This window comes from Acromyrmex echinatior, chromosome 14, assembly GCF_024713525.1.
Source record: "Acromyrmex echinatior isolate Ae372 chromosome 14, ASM2471352v2, whole genome shotgun sequence".
NCBI lineage: Eukaryota > Metazoa > Arthropoda > Insecta > Hymenoptera > Formicidae > Acromyrmex > Acromyrmex echinatior.
Window position 1 is genome coordinate 2,188,630 of NC_141865.1, and position 26,402 is coordinate 2,215,031.

General features: G+C 29.5%; 1 protein-coding gene across 5 annotated transcripts in view; it reads right to left on the bottom strand.

The window, feature by feature from the left end:
* The window catches only part of rho-5 (rhomboid-5), a 188,759-nt gene that overhangs the window by 17,712 nt on the left and 144,645 nt on the right, over positions 1-26,402 (bottom strand). For all 5 annotated transcript variants that reach the window (XM_087413348.1, XM_087413347.1, XM_087413349.1 and 2 more), the window contains 3 exons: positions 25,599-25,688; positions 8,647-8,969; positions 7,642-7,728 (listed from right to left, as the gene is read on the bottom strand). In XM_087413348.1, the coding sequence (XP_087269474.1) occupies positions 7,642-7,728; positions 8,647-8,969; positions 25,599-25,688 (500 nt within the window). The remainder of the gene's footprint in view (positions 1-7,641; positions 7,729-8,646; positions 8,970-25,598; positions 25,689-26,402) is intronic.

A 26,402-nucleotide genomic window follows, 5' to 3' on the forward strand; every position in this document is an offset into this window, starting at 1 on the left:
TTAATTTTCGAGGTTTTTTTATAGTATTGAGTTATAATTTTTATTCATAGCTGATGAGGACTAAGTGAAGTCGAAACGTTCCGTGAAATTTATAGTTTGAACAAAATAGATATTTGCTATTTTATAAAACTGGCACACCGTGAATGCGCATTAGAGATTTGCGCATATCTTGAAGTCGCGAGCCGACTGGACCTATGGATTTCGCTACCAATCGCCATTATTTCTATTATCCGTGTGGTCGCCTATAGTCAGCTCATTTCGTCATTAAGTCATACCACGTGTGACAGTTTCTGTGTATCTCACGACGAATACAATAAATTATTATTGTAACTATAGCCGAAGCATGTTACTATAAGTGTAAATATAAGCTTTTTCTTATCCTGACAACTTTTGCACAGAAAAAACGCTACGGTAATTGCCACATACTGACACTGAAATATAATTGGAATGAGTGCTGGCGCTATTTCGCGATCCGACAAAGAGTGTTTCAAGTAGTATTTTTATTCTTTTCTAACCTATACTTAGCTATGATTGCGCATGTGCAATACCGTCTACTGCACGTGCGCAATTATGGGTACGGTCAATGCGATACTGCAAACGCTTTGAAGTATTTTTTAACTGTTTGTAAAATTCAGTTTGTAAAATTCCTTCTTCTATTCTTTCTTCTAATTGATCCATCAAAGCATTTGCGAGACTTTGATCACAGCCTATAGCTGAGTACAGGTTAGAAAAAGAAGATATCACTTAAAACGTTCTCTCTTAGAACAAAGATAGCATAGGGCTCCGCTCGTATTATATCGATCACCGATTTGACATTGTTTGGCGTAGGCATCTGTGTATAATAGTGTAAAGAATTAAAGGCAAAAACAATGACGACAACGCTCCTGTTACCAAATCTTTACTTTAAAAAAATATGTGTTTATTATATATTACAAAATTTTTATAACAATTAAGATTAATAATAATTTTTATAACAATGATTAATAGTGATTAATCGGTCAAAAAATATATAGGCGGTACGTGCTTGTCGATTTTACAACAAGCAAATATTAAATTATAATCATAATTAACATAAATAATGGAAAACGTGTATTTATTCAAATACACAAAAGGAAAACTACGTAATAAAATTTATAGAAATTGCCAGCAAACGAAAATAAATTGAAATAGATTAAAATAGATTCAGATTTTCAGAAATACGGATTCATGAATGTTAAAATGAATCCTTTTCAATCCATTTTTATTCATTTATAGGAATTGCAAATGTCTATGCCTTTTCAATTCTGATTGCATTTTTATTCTTTTATAGAAATTGCATATCTCTATGCCTTTCAATCTAAAAATAATATTAGCATTTTCTGTGCATCGTGAATATTATTCAATTCAGAATTGTGAATAGAAGGTTTTTTAATTCAGTTAAATTAAAAAATAATATCAGCAATTTCTGTGCAACGTGAATATTATTCAATTCAATATTCTGAATATGAAATGTAGTTTTTCAATCTAATTGAATAAAAAAAAATGTTTATTTAAAAATGGATTATAAATGCTACTTAAATTATTTAAAATTATAAGTAGGAAATTTTTCGTTTTAATCCAACTAAGTTCAAAAAAGTTGTAATGTAAAAATAATTGAGCTATGTTCTTTTGTTTCTCTTTGATTAGAAGTAAAAATGAATGTGAACACTCATAAACCAAGTCGAACACAGCCCGAATATTAGACTAATCACGGAGCGAGATTAGATTATCCGATACGTAATGTTGTCTCATAGTAATGTAAATTATGTATATTTTATTATATCTGTTAAATTATGATATTTTTATTATATCTATATAATTTTGTGCACTGATTTAGCTGGATGTAATTGAAGTAAAGAATGAATAACACATTTATACAATTGAAGAAGTAGTGTAGTAGATAACATATAGACTCATAATCCAAAAGTCCCAGATTCGAATCCCACTAAGGTGCGTTTTTTAATATCAATTTGAAGTAGTTAATTTCAGGTATAATTATTATAAATATCTTAGGAATAAAATTTGTAACTCTTAAATATGAATGTTTTTTTTTTTCAAATATTAAACTAGTGTTAATTCGGATCCATTTCAATCCATTCAATCCATTTTTATGGATTTAAAGTACACATTAAAAAAATTTTAATCCATTTTAATCCATTCTCGTTTGATGAGTTAATATATATGTTTTGTTAGAGACAAAACAGTGAAATCATAGTTTATAAGGTTCTGACAAAATGACAGTGCTATTAAACATAGCACACTTTCGACTCTTTTCGGTATAGAGATACACAGTTTAAATTATTTAAATTAAATAAACTTTTTCCGATATAGAGATACAGTTTAAATTATTTAAATTAAACAAACGCTTTTATATTATATATTATTTTGATTAGAATTTTATTTTTTTATTTGTTTTGATTGATGAAGATGCCACCTGCATTATAGCAATATACCAGGAATTTGTTATGTAATCAAAATGTGTGTTGCAAAGAATACAGTTGTCATTTCTATCCTACTATGTTTATGAGATATGCTATAATCCCGGAATTGAAAAGACTTTAGAATTCATACAAAAATAAAATAATTTCTTATTTTATTTTATATGCAGTTATTACTTGTTATAAGTTAATACATTAGATTTCAAATATTAGGTGTTGGAATTAATTCGTAGCGTTTTACAAGTGATGGGAAGTACTTTCATTAATGTATTTTTTAATGCTCATGTGAAATAAATAACATTCTTTCATTAAAAAACGCTACGAATTAATTCCAACACCTAATAATTAAATTATAAATATATATATAAATAATTAAATTATCAAATATATTAATATAACTATTAATTTTTTACAGTTTTTTCCGACATCAATTCTGCAATAAGTAAACTTCTGGTACAAACAAAAAAAATATCGACCCAAAAATTAAAAAAATTATGGTTAGCTATAAAACTTTTGACGAAAAGTGTGCATAAAATGATTATAATTATTTGTTCTTGTTAAATCATACTACTACATTATTATAATGTTCTACATGAAATAATGATATATTAAAAATGTTCGAGTTACATTATGTGTAACTAATATTACGTGTAACTAGTATTATAAAGTTAAAAATTTAAAGTAGTTATTAGGATATATCCGTCTGCGAATGTGATTATATTATTATTAATTAAACGTGTATGTGTGTGTGTGTGTGTGTGTGTGTGTGTGTGTGTGTGTGTGTGTGTGTGTGTGTGTGTGTGTGTGTCTTCTTGTTACTGTCAAAGCATGATGTTAAAAAATAACATCTCGATTCTTTGATTATTGTGTGTGATTATGTGTGTGTATGTGTGTAAGCATATATGAAAGGAGTCTCTCAAGTTATGAGGGGCACCGTTCTCCTGATTGATCAAATTTCGAATCCCTTTAAACGCTGCCATTTGCAGATACTTTCGATGTGATAATGAATTGGTGTGAGCAACTGTTTCATGGTGTAGAAGGTGCGAACGCGAAATCGGACTATCAACCATCAACCATGATGGAATTGTGCTGTTTCCGGCTAATATCCGATATCCGGCGTCCTTCCGCTCTTATGTCTTAACTCTTACTGGAGGAATTCTAGAGTTTGTGATTCGAACGCTGCCTATCGAGCACCACCAATACTAATTCAGAAACCTGATTTTGGTCACATTTTTAATAGCCTTTGTCTTCTGGTCTCTATTCTTCATGGATAAAAACTTTTACTTTTGTTGTGATTTCACAGAAATTTCTAACAGTGTACACAATAGGATCTTGCTTTTCATTTAATTTATATGTAATTGATCTTGTTATCTCCATGACACTTAGAGAAATATTATTTTCGATTTGTTAAATTAGTCATTAGAAAATATAATTTGTTGTTTTGAACCATTAATTGTTAAAATGCTATTTATGAGCTTTTGAAGCTGTAATTAACTCTAGAATACCTTCCGAAAAATTCTGAAAACACATCAATTCTAGAAAATACATCTAGAAGACCCATTATAACTTTGATTTTTTATTAGCTATAACTTCAGTTCAAATTAATACTTATACTCTCTTTTTTATTTTGAAGCTCTGAGATTTAGGAATATATCTGTAATATACTGTACGTCGTAATACCATAAGTTTTATATTTTAAGATGTAAAACAAAACTTTCTCTTTTCTTTTCTTTGTATATGAAATAATAAGCGAAATTTCAATTGGATATGGAAGATCTGTGTGTATGTTCTAGAGTTAATTTTAACTTATTAAAATTTGATATATAGTTTGATGACTTAACTAATACTTTAAAGATAATTATATTTAATTTTCCATCGGAGAACTTAATTAAGAATTAGAGAAAGGAACTCTCATCTAGAGAATACGGAATCTCAAGAGATGTAACGTAAGATAGTGTCTAATGGCTCTTGCTTCTCTCTATTCAAGATCGTTGTATAGTGCAGTGCATTAATTCGTTGGGTCATAATAGCGGTTCAACTTATCGAAAATAAAAAAATGCAGTACTAAAAACTTGATAAAAAATTCTGAAAAAATTCTCAGAGAAGAAAATAAATGATTTTTTTATCAGAAGAAAATAAATGATTTTTGTCTCTCGCAGTTTTTCTGTAAAGTTGATAGTATTTGAGTAAAAAATAAACGTTGATAAGTCGCTACTATGACCTAGCGAATTAATGCACTGCACCGTATATGGTGAAGAGTCATATCCTTTTCGAAGTGTCCCTGATTAACAAAATACAGCGGATCTAGACTAGACGAAGCTGATAAATAATCTATCTCAAATGAGGCTAGCAACCTATCAGAGATAAAATCAAAGAGAATCACGCCTAATCTCGGAACTGTCTATAAAGGAAAAGACCTAGTAGAAGAAAAAAAACGACTTAAGCCAATATTATTAGACTCGTCGCATGGAACGTAAGATTTTGGACGCGAATGATCAAGAAATTATTATGGAAATCAAAGAAAATAACATAGACATCTGCTGTCTCTCAAAAACTAACAGAAAAGGAAAAAGACTAATAATGAATAACTTTACCTTTATATATATAGTGGAAAAGAAAAAAAAATAAATAGCAACAACAGAGGTTGGGATGCTTCTACGAAAGCATCTGCAGCCGCTCATAGATGAGGTAACGTAAGTCCAAGAATTTGCCAGAAATCAAGTCAGACTTGATGTACAGAGTAAACCGCTGCACATTTTTAATGTCTACGCTCTCGACATCATCAAAACCAGGGAAGAAAGAATGTCGTTCTATGAAGGCCAACTAAATCTAATACCTAATAAGTGCAACGTTGTTATATTAGGCGATCTGAACGCACATATCGGCAGTGATGCTGTGCCAGAAGTAAAGCAAAAATTTAATAAGGAACTTCGTAACATGCGCACGATAACGGCAACTTACTGATAGACTTACTGGTATCTAAATTGCGAATCAATAACACATTTTTCCATAAACTACAACATAAATATACATTCGAGAATTCTCAGGGTAGGAAGTCTATCATCGACTATGGCAATAACTGGTTGCGCCAATATTGGATGTTAGATCACTCAATTTCACCGATAGTGATCGTAGACTGATTCTTCACTAAGTACGGATGATTATTATATTAAAACCAAACTACTTCCCAAAGTACATCGAGAAATTTAACACAGAATCTCTTGCAGATGAATCCACACGAGAGCTGTATTGTAGAAGACTGAAAGAAAAAGTGAAAGAAAATTAAACAGAAAAAGATGACGATGTAGACACAGCGTGGAAAAATCAAAGATAATATAATGAATGTCGCTCGCGAAGGGAATCGGGAAAAGAAGAGTACAGCGTTACTGAAACGGAGGAACGCTATACCTGGTTTATTGAAGTAAAAGAAATCGCCAAGAGAAAAAAAGAAGCATATTTACTTAAGAATCAGAAGTCGAGAAGAGCGGAAGAAATATGTACGAGTATGAAATGAAATATATGTAGAAATAAGAAGGTTAAAGGATTAATATTTACAGCAATTTACGGAAATGTGAAAAGAAGTATAGAAAAAAAGGTATTGCTCCAAAAAAGGTATGGAAAATGCTCAAGAACAGAAGAGCAGATGTAAAAGACATGGTGTAGATAACCCCTATAAATAAAGAAGAATGATTATAGCTTACTTCAAAGATCTTTATAAAGATAATGATATTACGCAAAGTCCATATCAGAAATAAGGGGGAGAGGATATCTCCTACAACCTGGGACATAGGGCAGCTGATACAGGCTATCAAAAGATTAAAGAATAAAAAAGCATCAGGCATTGATAACATCTATAATGAATTTTTGAAATATACCGATATAATACTGACAGAAGAAATAGGATATATTTCAATGTAATAATAACAACATGAATCTATTTCGGAAAAATGGAAGACTAGTCTTACGATCCCAATTTTTAAAAAAGATACTATGCCAAATCTCGGTAACTATTGAAGTATGATGCTGTTGAGTTCAGTCCAGAATCTACTCAGCACAATTCTATTAGAGCTATTCTATAAGACCAAAGATCGATATAAGCAAGGGACAATAAAAAACAAGGATTTAGGTAGAATAGATCCACAATAAATGCAATATTTTTTGTGCGTCAAATAGTCGAAAAAGCAATCGAATAGTCAAGACCAGCCTATCTATGCTTTGTAGACAAAAGCTTTCAATCGGGTCAGTCTATTAGACGTCGTGGAAATTCTCGAGCTTTATTGTTCGTTTATCTCAGCATCTTGCGCAATCCTTTGTCCGCACGAACCTCTTTTGCACCCGAACCGATAAACTGACGAGCTATGTCTGAGCAAAAATCAGATAATTAAAAGATCATAGAAGACATCACTTTTCCCGGATATTGAATGGGGGAACAAATTACTGATAACATGTTATGCTACACTGATGATGCTATTTTCATAGCTGAAGAGGAAGATGATCTGCAACACATGCTACACACTCTCGTGAACATTGCGAAGAAATACAATATAAAAATATCCACATCTAAAATCAAATCCATGATAAGAAACCACAATGTTGCAAGCTGGAGGTCAAAAGAAACATGATTGAACAACACAATGTGCTTTAACTACGTAGGTGTCCCTAACAGTCGAAACCTAAGAGGACGGCAGGCAGCAAACACTCAAGAGAGTAAGGTATCAGAAGCACTAAAGGATACGGTATGGAAGAATCAATACGTAACAACAGAAAGTAAGATTCGAGTGTATAAGACAATTGTCGAACGAATATTAACACTCGGAGAAACACGCACCGAGACAAAGCAATTCAGCCACATCACAGAAATAAGTATTCGAATAATAATCAGAAAGACCAAAAGGACAGAATAAGAAATAAAGAGTTAAAGAAAAATGCGGAATATTAGACATTGTTAAATTCATCAGAGATCGGAGAAGGAAATGGAATTATATCGAGGTGGTTGATGACACACGTTTAATAAAGATAGCAAGAAATTGATAAACAAATGGCCCCCTGGAGGACCGCCGAAGAAAAGGGCCGAGAGCTGGAAGTCATTGTTAATAGAGAATCCAGAATACGACGCGTGAAAAAAAACAGGCAGTGCCTATAATAAAAAAAAAAGAAGAAGGAGAAGAAGGAAACAATCTCTCACCTGGAAATATAGTGGTCCCTCGTGATCGAACGGGGTCGCCTGACTTGTCCGTCGACCGTCGTCCTGTCATCCTTTTGCTGTGCAAACCTACACAAAGAAAATTAATTTATTTAATGTCTTACTATCCAAAAATTAAAAAATCTAACAACTCTAATTTCTCTCTAAAAAATTTCTAAAAGATTATAGAATTTTTAGGGTAGAAAATACACAAATCTTCGTAATTTTTTATAAAAATAAGAAGTCTCATGATACAATATTATTTTTACGAGAAAATATAGTAATTCGATCTGTAATATCGCGAGTAAAGAACAAATAATTTTATTTATTATAATAGTTTTAAAAGCCAAATTGCATACTCCAACTTGATAGAAATTTTTAAATCTTCGTAAAAAAAAGAAGTTAAAAGAGTCCTATAACAAAGTCGAGCGACGCCAAGTGCATAAAAATATAAAACGAACCACTTGACCGCTTAACGCGTGAACGTCATTGCATATATGTTCGTGCTGCTGTCAAATTCGAGACGTTACGAAAAAATTTTTTTCTTTTTTTTAAGATTTTTTTTTTAGGAATTTCACTGCTTTTTGTAAATCTTTTTTAATGAAGTAATATGAAATTTAATTAAAAAAATGAAGAGATAATAATAATAATTTATATTTATTGAATATTAGATTAATAATATATAAAAATAAAAAATAATTATACTTTCAGTCTATCTTATGTGCCCTGCATGATGAAACTTGGCTAATAGCATTTATTTCATATCTGTTTTTGAGAAGAAGAATGTAATATTCGATACCTTTTTTATGCACTTGACGTATATTTTTTCTTTTTTTAAAAAGGTTTTTTAGGATATTTCTTTTACGAGGCAAAATATGATAAAATACAGATGTGTGTATCTGTGTGAATGAGATGTAGATGTAATTAGTCCGTCACTACCGACTCTTAAATTACGACGTTTTTAAATATCTGATATATTGCAGAATTCCTTAATCTCATAAGACCTACCCAACTAACTCTTCGGTATTAATCCCCTCGCGATCCTGCGTAGTGTCGAGAATATTTATTATTTTAACGCCGACCTCTTCATCCTTGACCAGTCCACTGGCAGTCTGATCGATTTGCGTCTGCGATTGTTGAGATGACGGCGGAAGCGGAAGGGGCGGTGGTGGCGGCGGGGGCCTCTCAAAGAAGGACTCGTCTTCGTCCTGGCCGCTGTCAGGCCTGTCCTCGGGATCTGTCCTCGACAGATATGCGATCGTGCTCGGTGGAAAGCTGCGTGATTCCGGACGTGATTGTGAGCGCTCGCGAGGACGCTGCCTTGTCAACGACTGAGAACACACGTGCTTCGATTAAAAACAAGATCGCGATATTCGTATTTTTGAAAATTGTCTGGATACTTTCGTCAAAAGTATACCAATTTCCTTACACTTCTGTTATCAGTGATAATGATCACAAAAGAATTTCTCGCGAATGTAAGGGAAAAATGATGTTAGGGTGACCAGATCTAATCTAGGTAAACTAAGACATTCCTGATTAAAAAATAATATAAAGGTAGGACATTAAGTCTTAAAAGTAGAACAAAAAACAGGACATTTTAGGTTAAATTGTAGTACAGAACAAGTAGTATATTTAAATTTAAAAGTAGGAGAAAAAGAGTACATTTAAAATCCTAAGAATGATAAAAACATGTGTTTAGTATTTGCAAAAAACAGCTTTAATATAATAATACAATAATACCTAATAGTTTTCAAATATTTTATCACAGATACAGTAATGATCTAGTGATTAGCTTACTATGTAGTTCATGTGTGATAACTTCCGGTCCCCTCGCTCTCTCTCAAAATGAATACCAAAAAGAGTACATCCCGGACACGCTGAAAACCCGGCCGGACGTTCCCAGACGCTTTAAAAAAGAGTACATGTTCGGGAAAAACCGGATGTCTGGTCACCCTAGATGTTGTATTAATATATATGCTCTTGTTTTAATAAAATGTTATTTGTTTCATTAATACTGTTATTAAAAATTAACAAGATTATTTTTAGATTGCTATTAATTAATGCTGTTGATTCTTTATATAGACTAAATAGTTTCTAAAGACGAAAAATGAGCAACAGTACAAATTGGAAAAAATAAAGGGTCTAGTAGAACAAGTATGATAAAATTGGCCCTAAAAATCATTTAACAAAATAGCTGTGTCTGAAGTAGCTTATAGTGAATAAATACGCTATGTAGTTTTCCAACTTTCTAAAGCTCCCCGTTAAAATGTTATGAGGTTGAGTTGAAAAAATTAAAATAGTTAGGCATATCTCACAATTGATTAGACATGACAGAATAAAACTAAAAGCAAATAAAAAAGAAGTTTCAAATGAATATCATATATTTTTTTTAGATATCTATGTAATTTACTAATGCATAAGAAAATTAATTAATGCTTAAAAATGGAATTTTTATGAACCTTTCGAGTTACCTTTTTGAAAAATTTTGAGAATAAACAATTATAATGCTAAATTGAACCGATGAGAATAAATCTAAGTAAAAGAAATTAGTAAAAGAAATCTTATTATCAATCAAAGCGGATCTTTCTAGTGCTTACATATTTCGGTATGAATTTACATGTATATATAATTATGCAATTTTGCAAACCGCGCGTCAAAGTTTTTTTTAGTCTTGAAATCTGAGATTTATTAGTGGTATGGTATAATAAAAAATAAATTTTATTTAAAATTAAGTTTATTCTTTATCGATAAATCTCGGATGTCTATCGAAGAAATTAAATAATCTCCGTTAACTCGATTTCACAACTAACAAGCCTGATTTCTTAAATGTTGATAGATTCAACAGGATGGTTGAGGCACGCGAGCTGTCTTATGGTAACGTTAAGAGAAGCAAACTGTTAGAAATCGACGTTCAAAGTTTCGTGGCAATTGCTAACTGCGCTACATCCTAGTTATGGTCTCGATACCACTAATAAACTGTCAGAGCTGTCGAAAGCACACTCACACGTTGTTCAACCGATCGTCCATTCGCTGACACCTACTACTGGCTGCTACCAGCCAGTAGTAAGTAAGTGCAAACCAGTTGCACTCGTGTCTGACCATGCACTTCCCGTCATCCCGAAACTTTGTAAAACTATAGCAATATTACGGCAATTTAAGTTCGCAACTTAAGTATACTACGGCAATTTAAGTTCGCAACTTTCTCCGATATATTGTTTCTTCGATCGTTAGATATGTCTTTTGACTAATGAGATGACGTCTTTGTAGGGCAAATCCATGCGTATATATACGATGCCACAAAATAAGTTAATAAACATTTTATCAATGCATAGAAAGAATGACTTTTTTGCGCACTTCTTATCGCGACTCCAAATTAGCCTTTGGAATTTATTTTTATTAATTTTATTTTTTATATACAATTATAAAAGTCCAATTATTTCTTATTACTCTTAAGAACTCTTTGTTGAAACATGTAAAAACAAAAATTAAATATTATTAAATCCTTGTTAATTTAATTTGTGATATTACGTACTCCAGCTTCAGTTTACAAGACTATGTTTCAAGATTAATAAATAATCGATGCGCAATTTGTTTAAATTGGAAATTATTAAGATTCATATAAAAATATTATTAGGTATTCATTTTGACCAAACATGACTTTCTTTGCCTATTTGTGTTAAACATTTGTTGGTTTATTTTCATTATTATTATAAAAATTATATTAAATAGAAATAAAAAAATAAATATATGGAATTGTTTTGAGGTATCTAAAAGTTTAGATCTAGATCTAGATATAGATCTAGATATAAAAGGTTAGATCTAGATATAGATCTAAAAAAATTATGTAGCGCGCTCAAACATGATGATGCAAAAGTTTTGACATTCTAACAAATTTGAGTGTCGAATATAATTATTTAAATGGTCCGTAATTATTTTTGATCTATATCTAGATAAATTTTTAGATACCTCAGTAAAATAATTTTTTTCCATTCTTTCATAAATTTTAAGCTAATTTCCTCTTGAAATCTTTCTATAAAAAATTTTTAAAAAATTGATATTGAAGCGATAATGAAAGATCAAAGACTTTCAATTTTCGAAAACAGCGTGGTACATTTTTCAAAATACGCCGTTCAATTGCGAGGGTGACGATTAACAACCGAGAACCATGCCACGACAATATAAAATCCGATCGGAACGGCTTGATACGAAGCAATAAACAGAACGAATGTTAATTCCCGCAAGCCGTGCACGAAATTAAATTCCGTTGAATTTCACAGAAGCATAGTCCCTTTCGAAATTTTTCCATTTTAATGGGTCCGCCATTATAAAAAAAAAACAATTCGCATTTACATTCTTTCCATGTCAAATATCTCAAAATGCATAACATAAATTCTTTAATAAATAAAAGTATAAAATATTTATATCGACATTAGAAGATAAATTCAATATTATTATTCAACGTGATTATATTATAGCCTCGTCATTAATATTCCAATTTTATGACATTTTTTATTTATTTGTTATAAAAGAATACCTAACAATATGCATCAGATTTTAACAATTAAATCAAAATTTTATTTATGTTTTTATTTTCATTAATTCCTAAAGGTGACACAATACACTTGATAGAAAGTCAATTATGTGAAATTAAAAAAATTTTTTTTATTTATCAAAGTTAAATCCTGTTAAATTAAATCCTGAATAAAATGACAAGACTATGAAGTTTTTATTGCTTGAAAGCTGTTGAAAAGAAGACGAGGAAATTACCTTTTAAAAGATTTGATTTGACGATAATGATCGGCAATAATTCGAGACCTGATTAATTCGTACCGATGATATTATTAGATTACATTATTGGCTCACCAATGATATCGATCAACGATGATGGCAAACGTGTAATGAGCATTCACTGGAAAATCCATCATTTTGCGAGCATATAATTAAACTCAGATCTGCATAATCCGGCATTAACGACTACGTCGGCAGATGCGACCGCGCAGTTGCTACGAAATACATGCAGATAGTGCATGTATTAAGCATTATATCCATCTTGACGTTTCTATTAGGCCTATAGAGATGTTAAAATTTACAGAATAAAAAACATCAATACTCATATATTTTTTACATATAGCTAATCGAAAACTTTTTAAAATATCACTAACAAGGAACTCAAAAATTTTTAAAAATCTAAAACTTTGTAGAAATAAAATATATATGAAACTAATAATTTTTTGTTTTGTCCAATAAACATTAAGGATGGAAACACATTAAAGATCTGATTTTTTATATTCCTATTAATATCTCTGAAATTGTGTAAAGAGATATTGAAAAAATATTAAATAGAAAAGTTCATAGTTTTCCATGTCTACAATATTATAAAATAATAAAAAAGTTTTTTTAAATATTTCATCACTATTTTGTTATTCGATTTTGCAAAGCGCTTGAAAGAATAAATATTTATAACATATAATAAAAAATGATCTCATGTACTAATCTTGCAAAACACTGTATTACAGTATTTATATATAGTGAGAACTTAAATAAATTTTAACATTATATTTTATCTACAACGAATATCTATTATTTGCTGTATGTTTCAAATATTTTAATGTTAATTATATTATCATACATAATACTTTATATAATATATATTATATAATTTATATAAAATTATTGTTATAGTCGGTATCTATAACCAAATAATGAATAGTTTAATTGAATAATTAATTAAAATTCCATGTAAAATAGATCGCCTGACAACTGCAAAGTAATGACCCAACAATTGCCTAAAAGATTTGAAAATCAATCTTCCGCTACCGGGAAAATGCATTCTATACGGAAATATTAAGTTCATATTAAGAACGATTGGGAAATTAGAATGCAACGAAAAAACGTGATGATTTTATTGTTTGTTGCGACCGATTCCGTGTATTGTAACAGATTCGGAAATTGCCAAATGCAATCGATCAGCATCGATCGCATTTGGATAAAACGATCACCGGAAATAGCTTAATCAGCTCAGCAAAGTGCGATTTGCAGTCAGCAGATCGAGCGCTATATAGTGCTACGATGAAGGCGGGCAGAGTCGTATTATCTACTGTCATCCGACACGAGTCATTCGAGTAAACATAACGCACGAGTTGCTAGATACGCGAAGTAACGTGAGTTCAATAAAACTGTGTGTGTTATCATCGATAAAAATACCTTTGTAAAAATCACGATATAACATTAGTAAAATATAACTGTGAAACGCGAACCTTAATTTTTTGTAAGATATTGTAGATACAAGGATACAACATTATGTACATATATATATATATAATTTATATAATATTATTACATATAATATTTTATAAAATTATTATAATTTTTATTACAATTATGTTTCGATATTAAAGATTTATTTCATGTTTTAAAAAAATGATAATCTTCAATTCATACAAAAGGATTTGTAAAACACTTTATATTTTATTTCATCAATCAAATTTCCTTGATTATCTTTCTGTTGCGTAGTGTCTCATATATAAAACATTTCTTAGAGCTTTTTTGTATTTTTACAAATTTTATAATATTTGGCAATTTTATGTTTCTGAAATATACATATACATATTGCAAAAACGGCTACGATTGCCACGATCAAAAGCCGATAAATACATTTTTAGTTATAAGAACTATAGGTACAATTGTGATAACCGTAAGAGTAGCATATCTTATATGGTTATAGCTGTAAAGATATGTCCATCTTACAGTTATCACAACCAAATATATTAATGGACAAAAATTATTATTTCCGGTTGTGGCAACCGTAATATTTTTTTGTGTATAAACATGAACATAAATACGTAGTTATTTTAAATTAACAATAAATATACATAAAATATTGGTCAAAATTAGCTCTTTTAAAATAAAAAAATAATAAACAAGTCTTTATATTTACAAAAATGGTTATGTTTTTGAAGTCAATGATTTAAAATCCACATTCAAAAAAAATTTTAAATAATAAATCCAATACAGAAGAGAAGACCAAAATGACTAAAATTTTGAAAGATTACTTATATTTAGCTGAAATCCTATATTTATGGTATTTATATATGACATTTCTCGAAATGTCAAGTCTTCATTTTTAGTTTCGAGTTATGTTAAAAACGTAATTTTTTTGTTAAAAAGAAGTAAAGATATCTTTGACATTGTATCTGCCGATTTATTAATTTTCCAAATCTGTAAATTTGAAATCAGAAGAATCCGAATATATATAATATATTATATTTGAAATCAGAAGTCTAAAAAAAAATACATATAAAATTTTAGTTATGTATAAACTATAATCAAATTTTGTATTTAGCCATATAGATTCATCATTTTAATTAAAAAAATGTAATTTAGTTAAACTCAATATCAACATCAGAGAAAAAATACTATCAACTTCTTGCGTAATTATAAATTGTATAATTTGTATTTAACCGTTTTATTAATTTTGTCGAATTTGCGTTTTCACTGAAAACGAAATTTCTTTACATTAAGGATGAACTTAACCTAATAATAAGGTCGAAACGTATGTTCTAAAAATTTGAAATATATAAAAATCTGACTTGTAGCCTCTTCTTGTCATTTATTGTTGACTATATAATACATTAAATCGTGTTGTATTTAATCACATTTACAATTAATTAGCTATTTATCTGAATTATACAAAATACGTATAAAAAAACTAGAACAAGTTCATTTCAAGTGGGAAGCCATTATTGTTATACGTTATGATACGTTCATTCTTTGTATTTCGATAATTTTGAATTGTTTATGGAATTAAGCAATTAATAAATTTCCTAAATGATAAATCTTATTTTTAAAAATAAATTTTTTCTTTGAAATTTTGTTGTTTTTTTTTGTTGATAAATAAAATAAAAACCAGAAATAGGGCAATTTTCAAAAACTGAATTTATTCTTTATATAAGATGAATTCGGACAGCAAAAAAAATTTCTTATTATATGTCAGAGTATCCTCTATGTATTGCTAGAGATTCATAATTTTTTAAATTTCCAAGTTGAGAACCTTTCCTTGTAAGATTTAGCAAAATATGTTTTTAAAATATTTATTCAACAAAGGCTAAAAGACTAGTAAAAGAACGTTAAAAAATATTTTTATATTTCTTATTACGTTATTGTAGATCATGAAAAATAATAAATTTTGAATATTTATATATAATATTATTTATATAATACTTTTTCAAAAATTTCATACAAAATTTTTCAGATCTTTCTATTAATAGAAATATCTATTATGTATAAAAAGTGAGATTTTCTTTGAAGAAATATGTTCATCCTTGAAATCGTTTCTTCGAAATAGAGAGTTATATAATTAAGTATACAAATACTTTATTTCTGCGAAGTTTCAGATTTTTACAAATTTTCCGAGTTACCGAACCGCTTTTATAAGTATAGAAAAAAAAATCTGCACAAATTACATAACTAAACCTTCAGAATCAAGGATAAGGTAATCATTTTATCTTTTATTCTGTCGCGCGAAGAGGTAAGGTTTGTCTCTCGCATGAATGCGACAACGCGCAATTCGCTATTTACGCGAAATTAAAAAAAAGATGGAATACAAGAGAGAAGAGAGAGATATGTCGCGTCCGACGCACGTAACGAAGTGTTTTAAATCTTAGGGCGGCGTAACGAAGGGAGTAGATTACCCTCGTAACTCGCTTTACTCGCCTTTTATGCATCCTGTTGAAGGGACGTAATTAATGACGGCGCGGTGCACGCGTGAGTTTTTTATTAAAATTTACATCGTCCGAGCGTGTAATAAGAAGACAGCAGTGCTGCAATTTATTAGCAGAAATCTAATAAATTCCATTATTAAGATCGGCGTTATTTTAATCAGAGCGCAATATTGCAGCTGTGTTTTTGGACAAGTTTTAACGGCTGCTGTTTTTGCTTGATTGGTCTTTTATACGCACATAAAGTGAGATGCAACTTTTTGCATTATAAATTTTTCTATCTACGATTATAATGCGGATGCTTTTAACAGAATATATATTAAGATGGAGTACAAAAAGACTAACACGAGCAAGGAACTCGATAAAAAATGTTACATTAATTCTTTAATGTTTACTGAGAAAAATGTTTTGCTTAAACCAACAAGGCGAGACTAAACAGAATTTCTAGCTATGATAATCAAAGTGCTAATCTTGTTGGTACATTTTGTTGGTTTAATCAAGACATTATTCTCAAATAGTGTTCAGACGTTAAATATTTTATTTCTAAATATCATTATTATTATTAATATAAAAAAATAGAGGCTAATGGAATAATTATTAAGAAATATATGCTGATGTGAAAAATCGTGCAATTTATTTCGAAATGCGCGTATGATGGTGATATGTTTTGCAAAGCTTTTATTCTAGATTCAATATATGTTATAATCGTTAATTAAAAAGAAGCTTGCAAAATAGTTTAAGCAACGCGCAGATTGTATTTCCGCTTAATAAATTTCGTTATTGCTAGAGCACAATTGCGAGAATCGCAGAATTGTGATTTGATCGCGCGGAACGAATCGCGGCAAAATTAATACGTATCGTTTTTCGGACCCCACTTCGCCGCTTTGTGTTTTCGGCATTCGCGTAATAATTCCATGGTATCGGAGAAAAATCGGATGCTGGACAATGCGGAATTATCGGCGGAAATCATTCGATCGTTCCGCTAGTTTAAAACGTTCAGTGTGCAATGTAATGCAAAGTAACAACGAAAACCATATTTAACAGATCGCAACGATATTTCATATTAATCAAGAAAAAAATAGTTAAAAAAAAGATATAATTGTAAACATCTAAAAATCAAGATTCATTTAATTATGTAAACTATACATATATCATTTAATCCCAAATAAAAAAGTCTTAATCTCAATTTAAAAAAATAATCATATAATTTTGAAAAAAATTGTACATGAATCATATTATTATTTCATGTATATTTCATACGGAATATTATACATCCACTCCTTAAAAGTGGTTTTAATGCCACATTTGTAACTATTAGGTGTTGGAATTAATTCGTAGCGTTTTTTAATGAAAGAATGTTATTTATTTCACATGAGCATTAAAAAATACATTAATGAAAGTACTTCCCATCACTTGTAAAACGCTACGAATTAATTCCAACACCTAATAACGTAATTATTGTATCAGCGAATATTTACTGTTCTTCAGTAATAATATACTGATTCACTTTTAAAGCTTAGGATTTTCTACAAATAAATCTACAGAAAATCATCACCTCTAAAAATGAATCACTGTATTATTACTGAAAAATACTAAATATTTGTTGATGATACATCAGTTATAAGTGTAGCACTGAAGTCAGTAATAAAATAATACACTAATTTATTTTTAGAAAGTACATTTAAATTATACTTAATAATATATTATATATAATATTGTTTATGCAAAATTATATTATATATGTCCTATTATTAAGTATAATTTAAATCGGTATATAAAATATAAATACCGATATATATTATATATGTATATATATATATATATATTATAAATTAAGTATAATATAAATTATCTGAATAACCATATACATAGTATAATACATTAATTTAATACTTTCCAAATAATTACGTAATATACAGGATGTCTATAAAGTTGTTATCATCTCTATATTTTGGAAACGGTTTAAAATTATAAAAAAACTGCACAATATGTATTCGATGATTTCGACGAACTACTCTTTTAAGGGAGTCAGGGAGGGTCCCCTCTCCTACCCAAGGGATGCCGCAGAGAGATCTCAATTAAAAAATTTCAAATGAAACCCCTCCGCCCTTCTACCATGATATATCATTTAAAAGAGCATCAAAAAAGAAAAGTTCAATACGAAAGTTGATACATTAACTTCGGAGTCATTCAGTGTCAAAGTTTAAAAAATTATATTTATTCTTATCAATGTGTTGGATTTATTTCCGTAAGTGTTCAAAATTGGTACCGTTCCCTTCTTAGCAGTAAAATAATCGATTATGAAATTCCTATTTTATGTTCTGAAATATTTTCTTAAATATGTTTTTACAAATTGCCGTAATCCATTGTGATTTGAAGCGCACTCGAGCGTGCTGGAATCCACATACAATGACATTTCCGCAAACGCATACCTTACGCACAACAAAAAATAGTACACTAGTATAAATTGATCGAAAATGCTTTGAACATCAACAATTCGCGCAGTTAACTTAAAATGTTTTGCAATTTGGATCCCAGAGAGAGAGAAAGAGAGAGAGAGAGAGGGGGGGGAGGGTTACTCTTCACTATAGATTGTGATCTATTCGCGTATTCTGCTCCGTTCTAGTGAAAAAATTTTACTGAAATTATTCTACGTTTTGAAATATTTCAGCGAAATTGCTGAAAATTTGCTGAAATTTCACTGAAAGTGTGAATTTTTCAGCTAACATACTGAAAAATCATTGAAACTAAACTAAAATTACTCCGAAACTTCTCTAAAATTTTGTTGTAATTTCTCTAAAATTTTTGCTAAAATTTTTCAGAAATTTTGCTAAAAATGAATTTTTCAATTAAAAATCGCTGAAATTAAACTGAAATTTTTGTTTAATGCTGACATTTTGTCGAAAAGTATTCCAAAACGTGAAATAATTTCAGCAAAATTTTTCCACTCTGAAAATAAGATAGAGATTATTTTTCTTTACGGAGAATGTGGCCACAATTACAGTGCAACAGTGAGGCGTTTTAATAAAATTAATCCAGAACATGCAATAAGTCACGTAGCTTGTAACAAAATTTCGAGAAACACAAAGTGTTAAAAACCGGACACGATCTGGTAGACCAAAGGTGGACGATGTCACAAAAACGGAAATAATAGACCGTGTAAATTGGTTCGCCGTGCGAATGGTCAAATGTCGTTAACTTAATGAAAACAATATTTCCAAAAGTACAATAAATCCACATTGAAGGCAAGAACAAATAGAATTTTTCAAATTTTTCAACTTTGATAAAAAATAACTAACGGATCAATGATTCATCTTCCGCACAGAATCAAAAACTTTCTTTCTTAATGTCCTTCCAAATGGTATGTTACAATAGGGGAAGAGGGGGAGGGGGGCTCCATTTGAAATTTTTTAATTGGATCCCCCCGGAGCATCCCCTTAGGGCGCGTTTAGATTCCCACCTGAGTACGATTCAGGCATTGTTATCTTTCATATTCAATAAACAACAAGAATAAAAAGATCTGGATGGTATTCAAATGGGAATCTGAACACAGTCATGGTGAGTGGGAATCTCCCCGACTCCCTTAAAAGAATAGTCCCTCGAAATAATCAAACATATTTCATGATTTTATTTAATTTTGAACCATTTCCAAAATATAGGGGTGATAACAGACTTTATAGACATCTTGTATATAGTAATAAAAGTGTAATTTTTTCCAGCAAATTTAAGGGGATGTTGAAATGACGGTCAAACTCGACTGATGTCGATACTAGATTATTTAAATTCCAAATAAAAAGAGTCGTAATAGAGTGACATTAATTCATTTCTTACATTATCGTTTTGTCTCACTTAAATACATACATCTGTCCTTATCTAACATATTACAACGCCATCTTTTATAAGATCTACTGTTTGACATAATCAGCTTTGTTTATCATTATGAGTCTTCGCTCAGCGTTACACATGTAATTCATATCAATATAATTTTATTTTTTAAGCTTTAATCTTAGTTTTATGAACTCAATATTATTCATTTACATAATCCGAAGGATGCTGCACTGTCATTTTGTCCATACAAGCTATACAACTTTTGTATTAAGAATACATCTACATCAGGTGACAGCTCTACGAGTTGAAAAATAAGTTTCTAACTTTTTTCGATTTTAGTATAAAATTCACTGCAGCACCTCTCTCAATTTTGCGTCTACTTTAATTTTGTAAAAGGATTTTTTATTTCGTTCAGTAAATTCAGGGATTTTTATTGATCTGCAATGTCGATAATTTGGTTACTCCAGCATTCCCTTAAGTTACATTAATTACACAAAAAAAGATACCTTGTGCTGGGATGGAGACCCCATTCAGCGACTCAAAGTACATGAGAATAGCTGGGTTTCCACCTCAGCACAGGATACTTTTTTGTGGGCCTGTGTTATTGTTATTAGTTATATTAGTTGTTAATTACTAATGATATAATGATTTCAATAATTGCGCGCGCACACACATACACACACACACACACACACACACACACAAATTGTTCATCAAATTAGGACTGCGAAACGAATATTTTCATTGATGCTGAAAAATCAAAATAATTCGCGAGGAAAGCTTAAAATGCTCGGAATGGCGTGTCTTAATGTATAAAAATGATTACAAGCGACCGTGAATTTTTCGCTCGACTTAAAATTGACTTCGACCGCGACAATGCTTTCTAGGTCGCGCGTGAAGTTTTTTACTGGGTCATCATGTATACGAAAGGAAGGCACACGTTTTCCTGTGATACATGCTCCAGTCGTTGTCCGACTAGTTCAAGTTAAGTGGTAAGTTTTGAAATATGGCCGACCAACTGTCCGCTATAGTGGGAAGAATACATCGTGCAACGCGTGCGTATGCAGATGCTGCTTGATGAATTCAAATAACCAATCGAAAAATCGAAAACGTATAAATTCGAATATATTTCGAGATAATTGGCAATGCATTGTTCAAGTGTCGGCGGAAAATGATATGAGAACACGATTCGATTTATTGTTATCGTTTCATGTTAGTTTTGCAATAAAGTATTTTTTTTATCTATTTCATTCATCAATTATAAAACATTTTTATTTAACAATTAATTTTAAGAACGGATATATATTTTAGAATTTTGTTCGTATAAATATCAAAATACATAAATATCGTACTTATTATCGTGGAGAAATTATTTTCAACAATATATGTAATTTATAAATATTATTTTATGTATATCTTTTAAACAAATTAATATTTTTTAACAATTTTATTTTATATTATATATTGTTCAAGATATATAGAATAAACGTATGTAACATGAAATTAATTTACTGCGTAGTTAAAAAAAACTTTTTTTAATAAAAAAAATATTCTTTTTTGTGTAATAAAAAGCCCCTTAAGGGAAAGAGTGTACTTGAAAATAGACAAAATATCAATTTATTATTTTTTAGATTGCTTTTTGCGTGTTTTAAATTGTATAAAATAGTTTTTGTATATACCTTGTGGTTATAAAGCACTTCCACTCGTACCGAATTGAAGAGAGAATATAATCGCTAGATTAATAACACAAGTCTACAAAAAAATTGTTTTTATATTGAAAACGAAATTGATATTTCATGTAGATAATATATTTTAATGTTAAAAATAAATTTGATCTCTAAATTTATGTATCACGTCAGGATTTCAAAAACAATTAAGTTATATAACGTTCGTAAAAAAACATATAGGATATCCTAAATAAAAAAAAATAAATAAAAATATCTCAAAAACAAAACAATTTCGTAAAATATGCTGGACTAATCTATATATATTTTAAATAAATTTGTCTCAAAAATATGATTGCGTACCGATTATTTTTCACACAACTCATCCGCAATATTAATAATACTTTAAAAATTTAATTTAATCCTACTGGTATCATAAATCTTGTAAAGAACTTATTATGAAAAATATTAACTTGTCCGAAATTTAAACTCGGATCTCCTGTATGGGCCTCACCGTTCAATCACCGAGACTTTAGCAATATTCTTCGCAATAATCAATATGTATAGAGTTGAAAGGCAGAATGCATATAATATTAAAACAATATTAGAAACAAGATCGTTTGAATAAATCAATTAAATATGCTCAAAGTTATGTAATAAGCAACTTTTATTTAAAATACATGTGGATGTATTAATCCAATATTTTATTGAAACTTCTCGTATTTAATTAATTATATAAACGGTCCTATTTCTAATCTTAATATTCGTGTAAAATATGTTTTACAATAAATAAAACGTATATGATTTAAAGAATGACAAATAGTGATAAAATTAATTTTCCAAAAAATTTCAAGGTCATATGGAAATCTTTGCCAGAAATAAAATTATGGTTTCTATTATGTAATATAATTCTTCTGATTAGTCTATACATAAAAGCACACATAGCTCGGAAACCTCCAATAATTTTTATACATAAAATATTTTATATTTCATGTCAAAATATGCTAGAAGAAAGTATTAATTTATTGGTAACTCTGCTTTTAATACTTTTATACGCAAGATAACTAAAGGAATCATATTAATTAAAAAATTATCACATAAAAATATCACAATTTCGTTTAAAAATAGCGATAATTTTCATGTGATCTTAAAAAACCAATCCTTTCAAAATTTGATGTATAATATGACTTTGCAATTAACTTATAATATCTGAAGATTCTACTTAAGATGATTTTTAATACAAGAATCGACCGTGAATATTGATCATAAATTCTTATATGTATTTTATAAAGAGGAAAAAAAATACTGTCGTGATACTTTGGTATTAATAACATATAATAAGCAGAAATTAAAGTGATTCAGGATGCTTCACGCGCCCATCAAATTTTACCAGCGCTTTTTTTTACAAAAATATCAAAGAATATCTTCATCATCAAATGCTGAACAGTAATACAAACATACAAATATTACGAATTAAAATTAAAAACAGGAGCCAATTCATCGAACGATTCCTTGGAATTTATTAAAGCAGAAATTAAAAAACTTTGCTTACAAAAATTTAATTACGTTCTTAAGAATGTTATAAATTACTATAATATTTTTAATAGCGTAACATAAATTTAGAGATCCATTTTAAAGTATTCAAAAACGTACACGAAGAACTTAATTCCGATTCAACATAAAAAAAATTTTATGTAAACCTGTATGAAGCGAGTTTATTTAAACATTTATAAATCAAAATATATAAATAAAAAAATATATAAAATTTTAAAAGCGAGAAATCAATAAGGAAAAGATACAGAAAGAAGACAAAAAATTACAAAAGTTCGACAGCGATATGAATATATGTACAAAAAAATTCTGATCGACTCAGGCAAGTATGAAAAATCACTTATTACAATTATGTCTAAATGCCTGAAAGAGATTGAACTCGTAATTTAGCTGAATAGTTGGATGACAACAAATAACAAAAAAAATTCTTTTAAACTTTTATTTAATTTGTCACGTAGTTGTGCAGCTTATATTTGTAGCTCCGTATTTGCTTAAATTGGAAATAAATAAAGGAAAAGAGTATAAATTACTGTAAAGAATGTGAGATTATGCTGTTATTAAAATCTTTGAAACGGTTGTCTATAAAACTATTTTTTTATTTTTAGGTTTTTTTTTCCTAGAGAAAAAAATGTTATATAAATGGACATATTTTATATATAAGTATATATAATTGTATATAAAATATGTCAATTTTTTATATAATTATATATGTATAATTATATATGAAACATTTTTTCCTGGGTCTTGACAGACTGAACTGATTTTTATAGATTTTAAAAATTCTTTTTACTGGGCTCTATCATTTAACTTTTCGCTTTTAAAAAGTTATAATTTTATCAAAAACTGAGTAACTAAAATTGCAAAAATTAATTTTTCATAATTAAAAATCAAACAGAAAATTTAGAAGAAATTTAAATTAATCCAAATGTAACTGTGTAATTGAGAGAAACAGAACAAACATATGATGAAATATATTAAACTAGATAAGAAACTAGATAAGAAAAAATACAAAAATCGGAGATACTAATTTTGCAATTGCAAGTCCTCCCCCTTAACTGTCGCGACTTAACAATATTAACATAAATATTATGAATTATTTTATCATTATGCTTCTTATGTAACGAAAATACATAACATTACATAAAAAAAAATTGAATATAAATATATTAAATTTACAGGAATATTTATCTACTTTTTTTCGTAAGCAATTATAATATAGCATAATATTTGTAAAATAATCGCGAGTGGTGAAACACCTGGATAATTCGAAAATGAAATTTCGTTTTAGTTTAGAAGAGGGGAAGGGGGAGAGCGCAAAGTTGGCGCGAGCGGAAATAAGCCCTTCTGGCGTAAACTGAAACCGAAGTTACGTAATGGAGCGACAGGCGTGCGGGTCGCTCCACTTTTATGACTGGAATATTACTCTACTTTGGCTAATCTAAACTTTAGGGTTAATGTAATGTAATTCAACGAAGGCAGTTTACACCCTGCCGGCTAATTTTGTCGCGCGACTGCACTCAACCCATGATCCTAATAAATTCATCCATGAACTTATGTATATTATTACCTACTTATATGTATAACTGTATGTATATATATATATATATATATGTGTGTGTAATAATATATATATATATATATATGTATATACATATATACATACATATGTTTATTATACGTTTATTTTGTATCTTTTTATTGACAGTTATTAGGTGTTGGAATTAATTCGTAGCGTTTTTAATGAAAGAATGTTATTTATTTCACATGAGCATTAAAAAATACATTAATGAAAGTACTTCCCATCACTTGTAAAACGCTACGAATTAATTCCAACACCTAATATTTTTGACAGTCTTGACGTTGCACAAAGAGAAAATTGTACAAGAGAAGGCTGATCGAATTAATCGCATTTTAATATTTTAGGTCCTAAATACACTATGCGTTAACTTTTTCAAGTAAACAATACTTAATTAAAAGTTCAATATAATAATGTTTAACAAATAATTTAAGAATTAATTAATAGATTTCTGTATTTCTTAATTAGCACAACAATTAATTGGACAAATAACAATTTCACAAAGCGTTATAATAAATAATTTAACAAAACAGGAATTTATAATGTTTCGTAAAAGTAGAAAACTATTAAAGCAAATTTCGTCACAGTTAAGACTGAGAAGTTGAAAATGGGACAATAACTTACCTCTACGATGTAATGAAGACCTGACAGCGTCATCCTCGCTACAGAATCTTTCCTCCGGACTGGTTGTTGCCATCGTCTGAGAGTGACACCCTAGAAATATTTAGAAATGTATTTTTTATCACATTTTCTGAAATCTCTAATTTTCTTATTGGTAAAGATGCCCGATGGAGGCCAATGGACGTCCGCTCCGATAATCTTGATCTTGACATATTTGTCAACGTCACGACCTTGAGTGATCTCCAACAGATTTTAATCATCACTCGTTATGCGTTAAAAACAAACTTATTAACAAAAAAAGTTTGAAAAATATCTTTTTCTACTATACAAAATAAAAATTTTCTGTTTTAAAATATATCTTACGATTTTTCACGGGAAATGAGGTCCACTTCATCCCCCTTGCCTAAAGGCGTAATAACTTTTCATGCGGGTTGATCTTGCTTCGCGTAGAAAATCGAACAGTCGCCTCAGCAGAGGAAGGGGGAGGGAGGTAGTCATAGAACTTATAGTGATGGAAGAGGAATACGGACATCGAGTTGCGAGCAACATCTAAAGGAAATATCTTTTTATCCTCTTCTATCCTCTTTTGGCATATACGCAGGAAAAAGAAAAGTTACTGAGCAGAACAGAAATATATACAGAAATACATCTTCTGTCTCTCAGATGTTGCTCACCTTTCACTCATTGCTTGGATAGGTTATTTCGCTTCCATTACTATAAGTTCTATGGGTAGAATGAACCTCGCTTCGCGTGGAAAGCCATTACTTACGCAAGGGAGGATATAGGATAATTTCTCTAATATTGTGT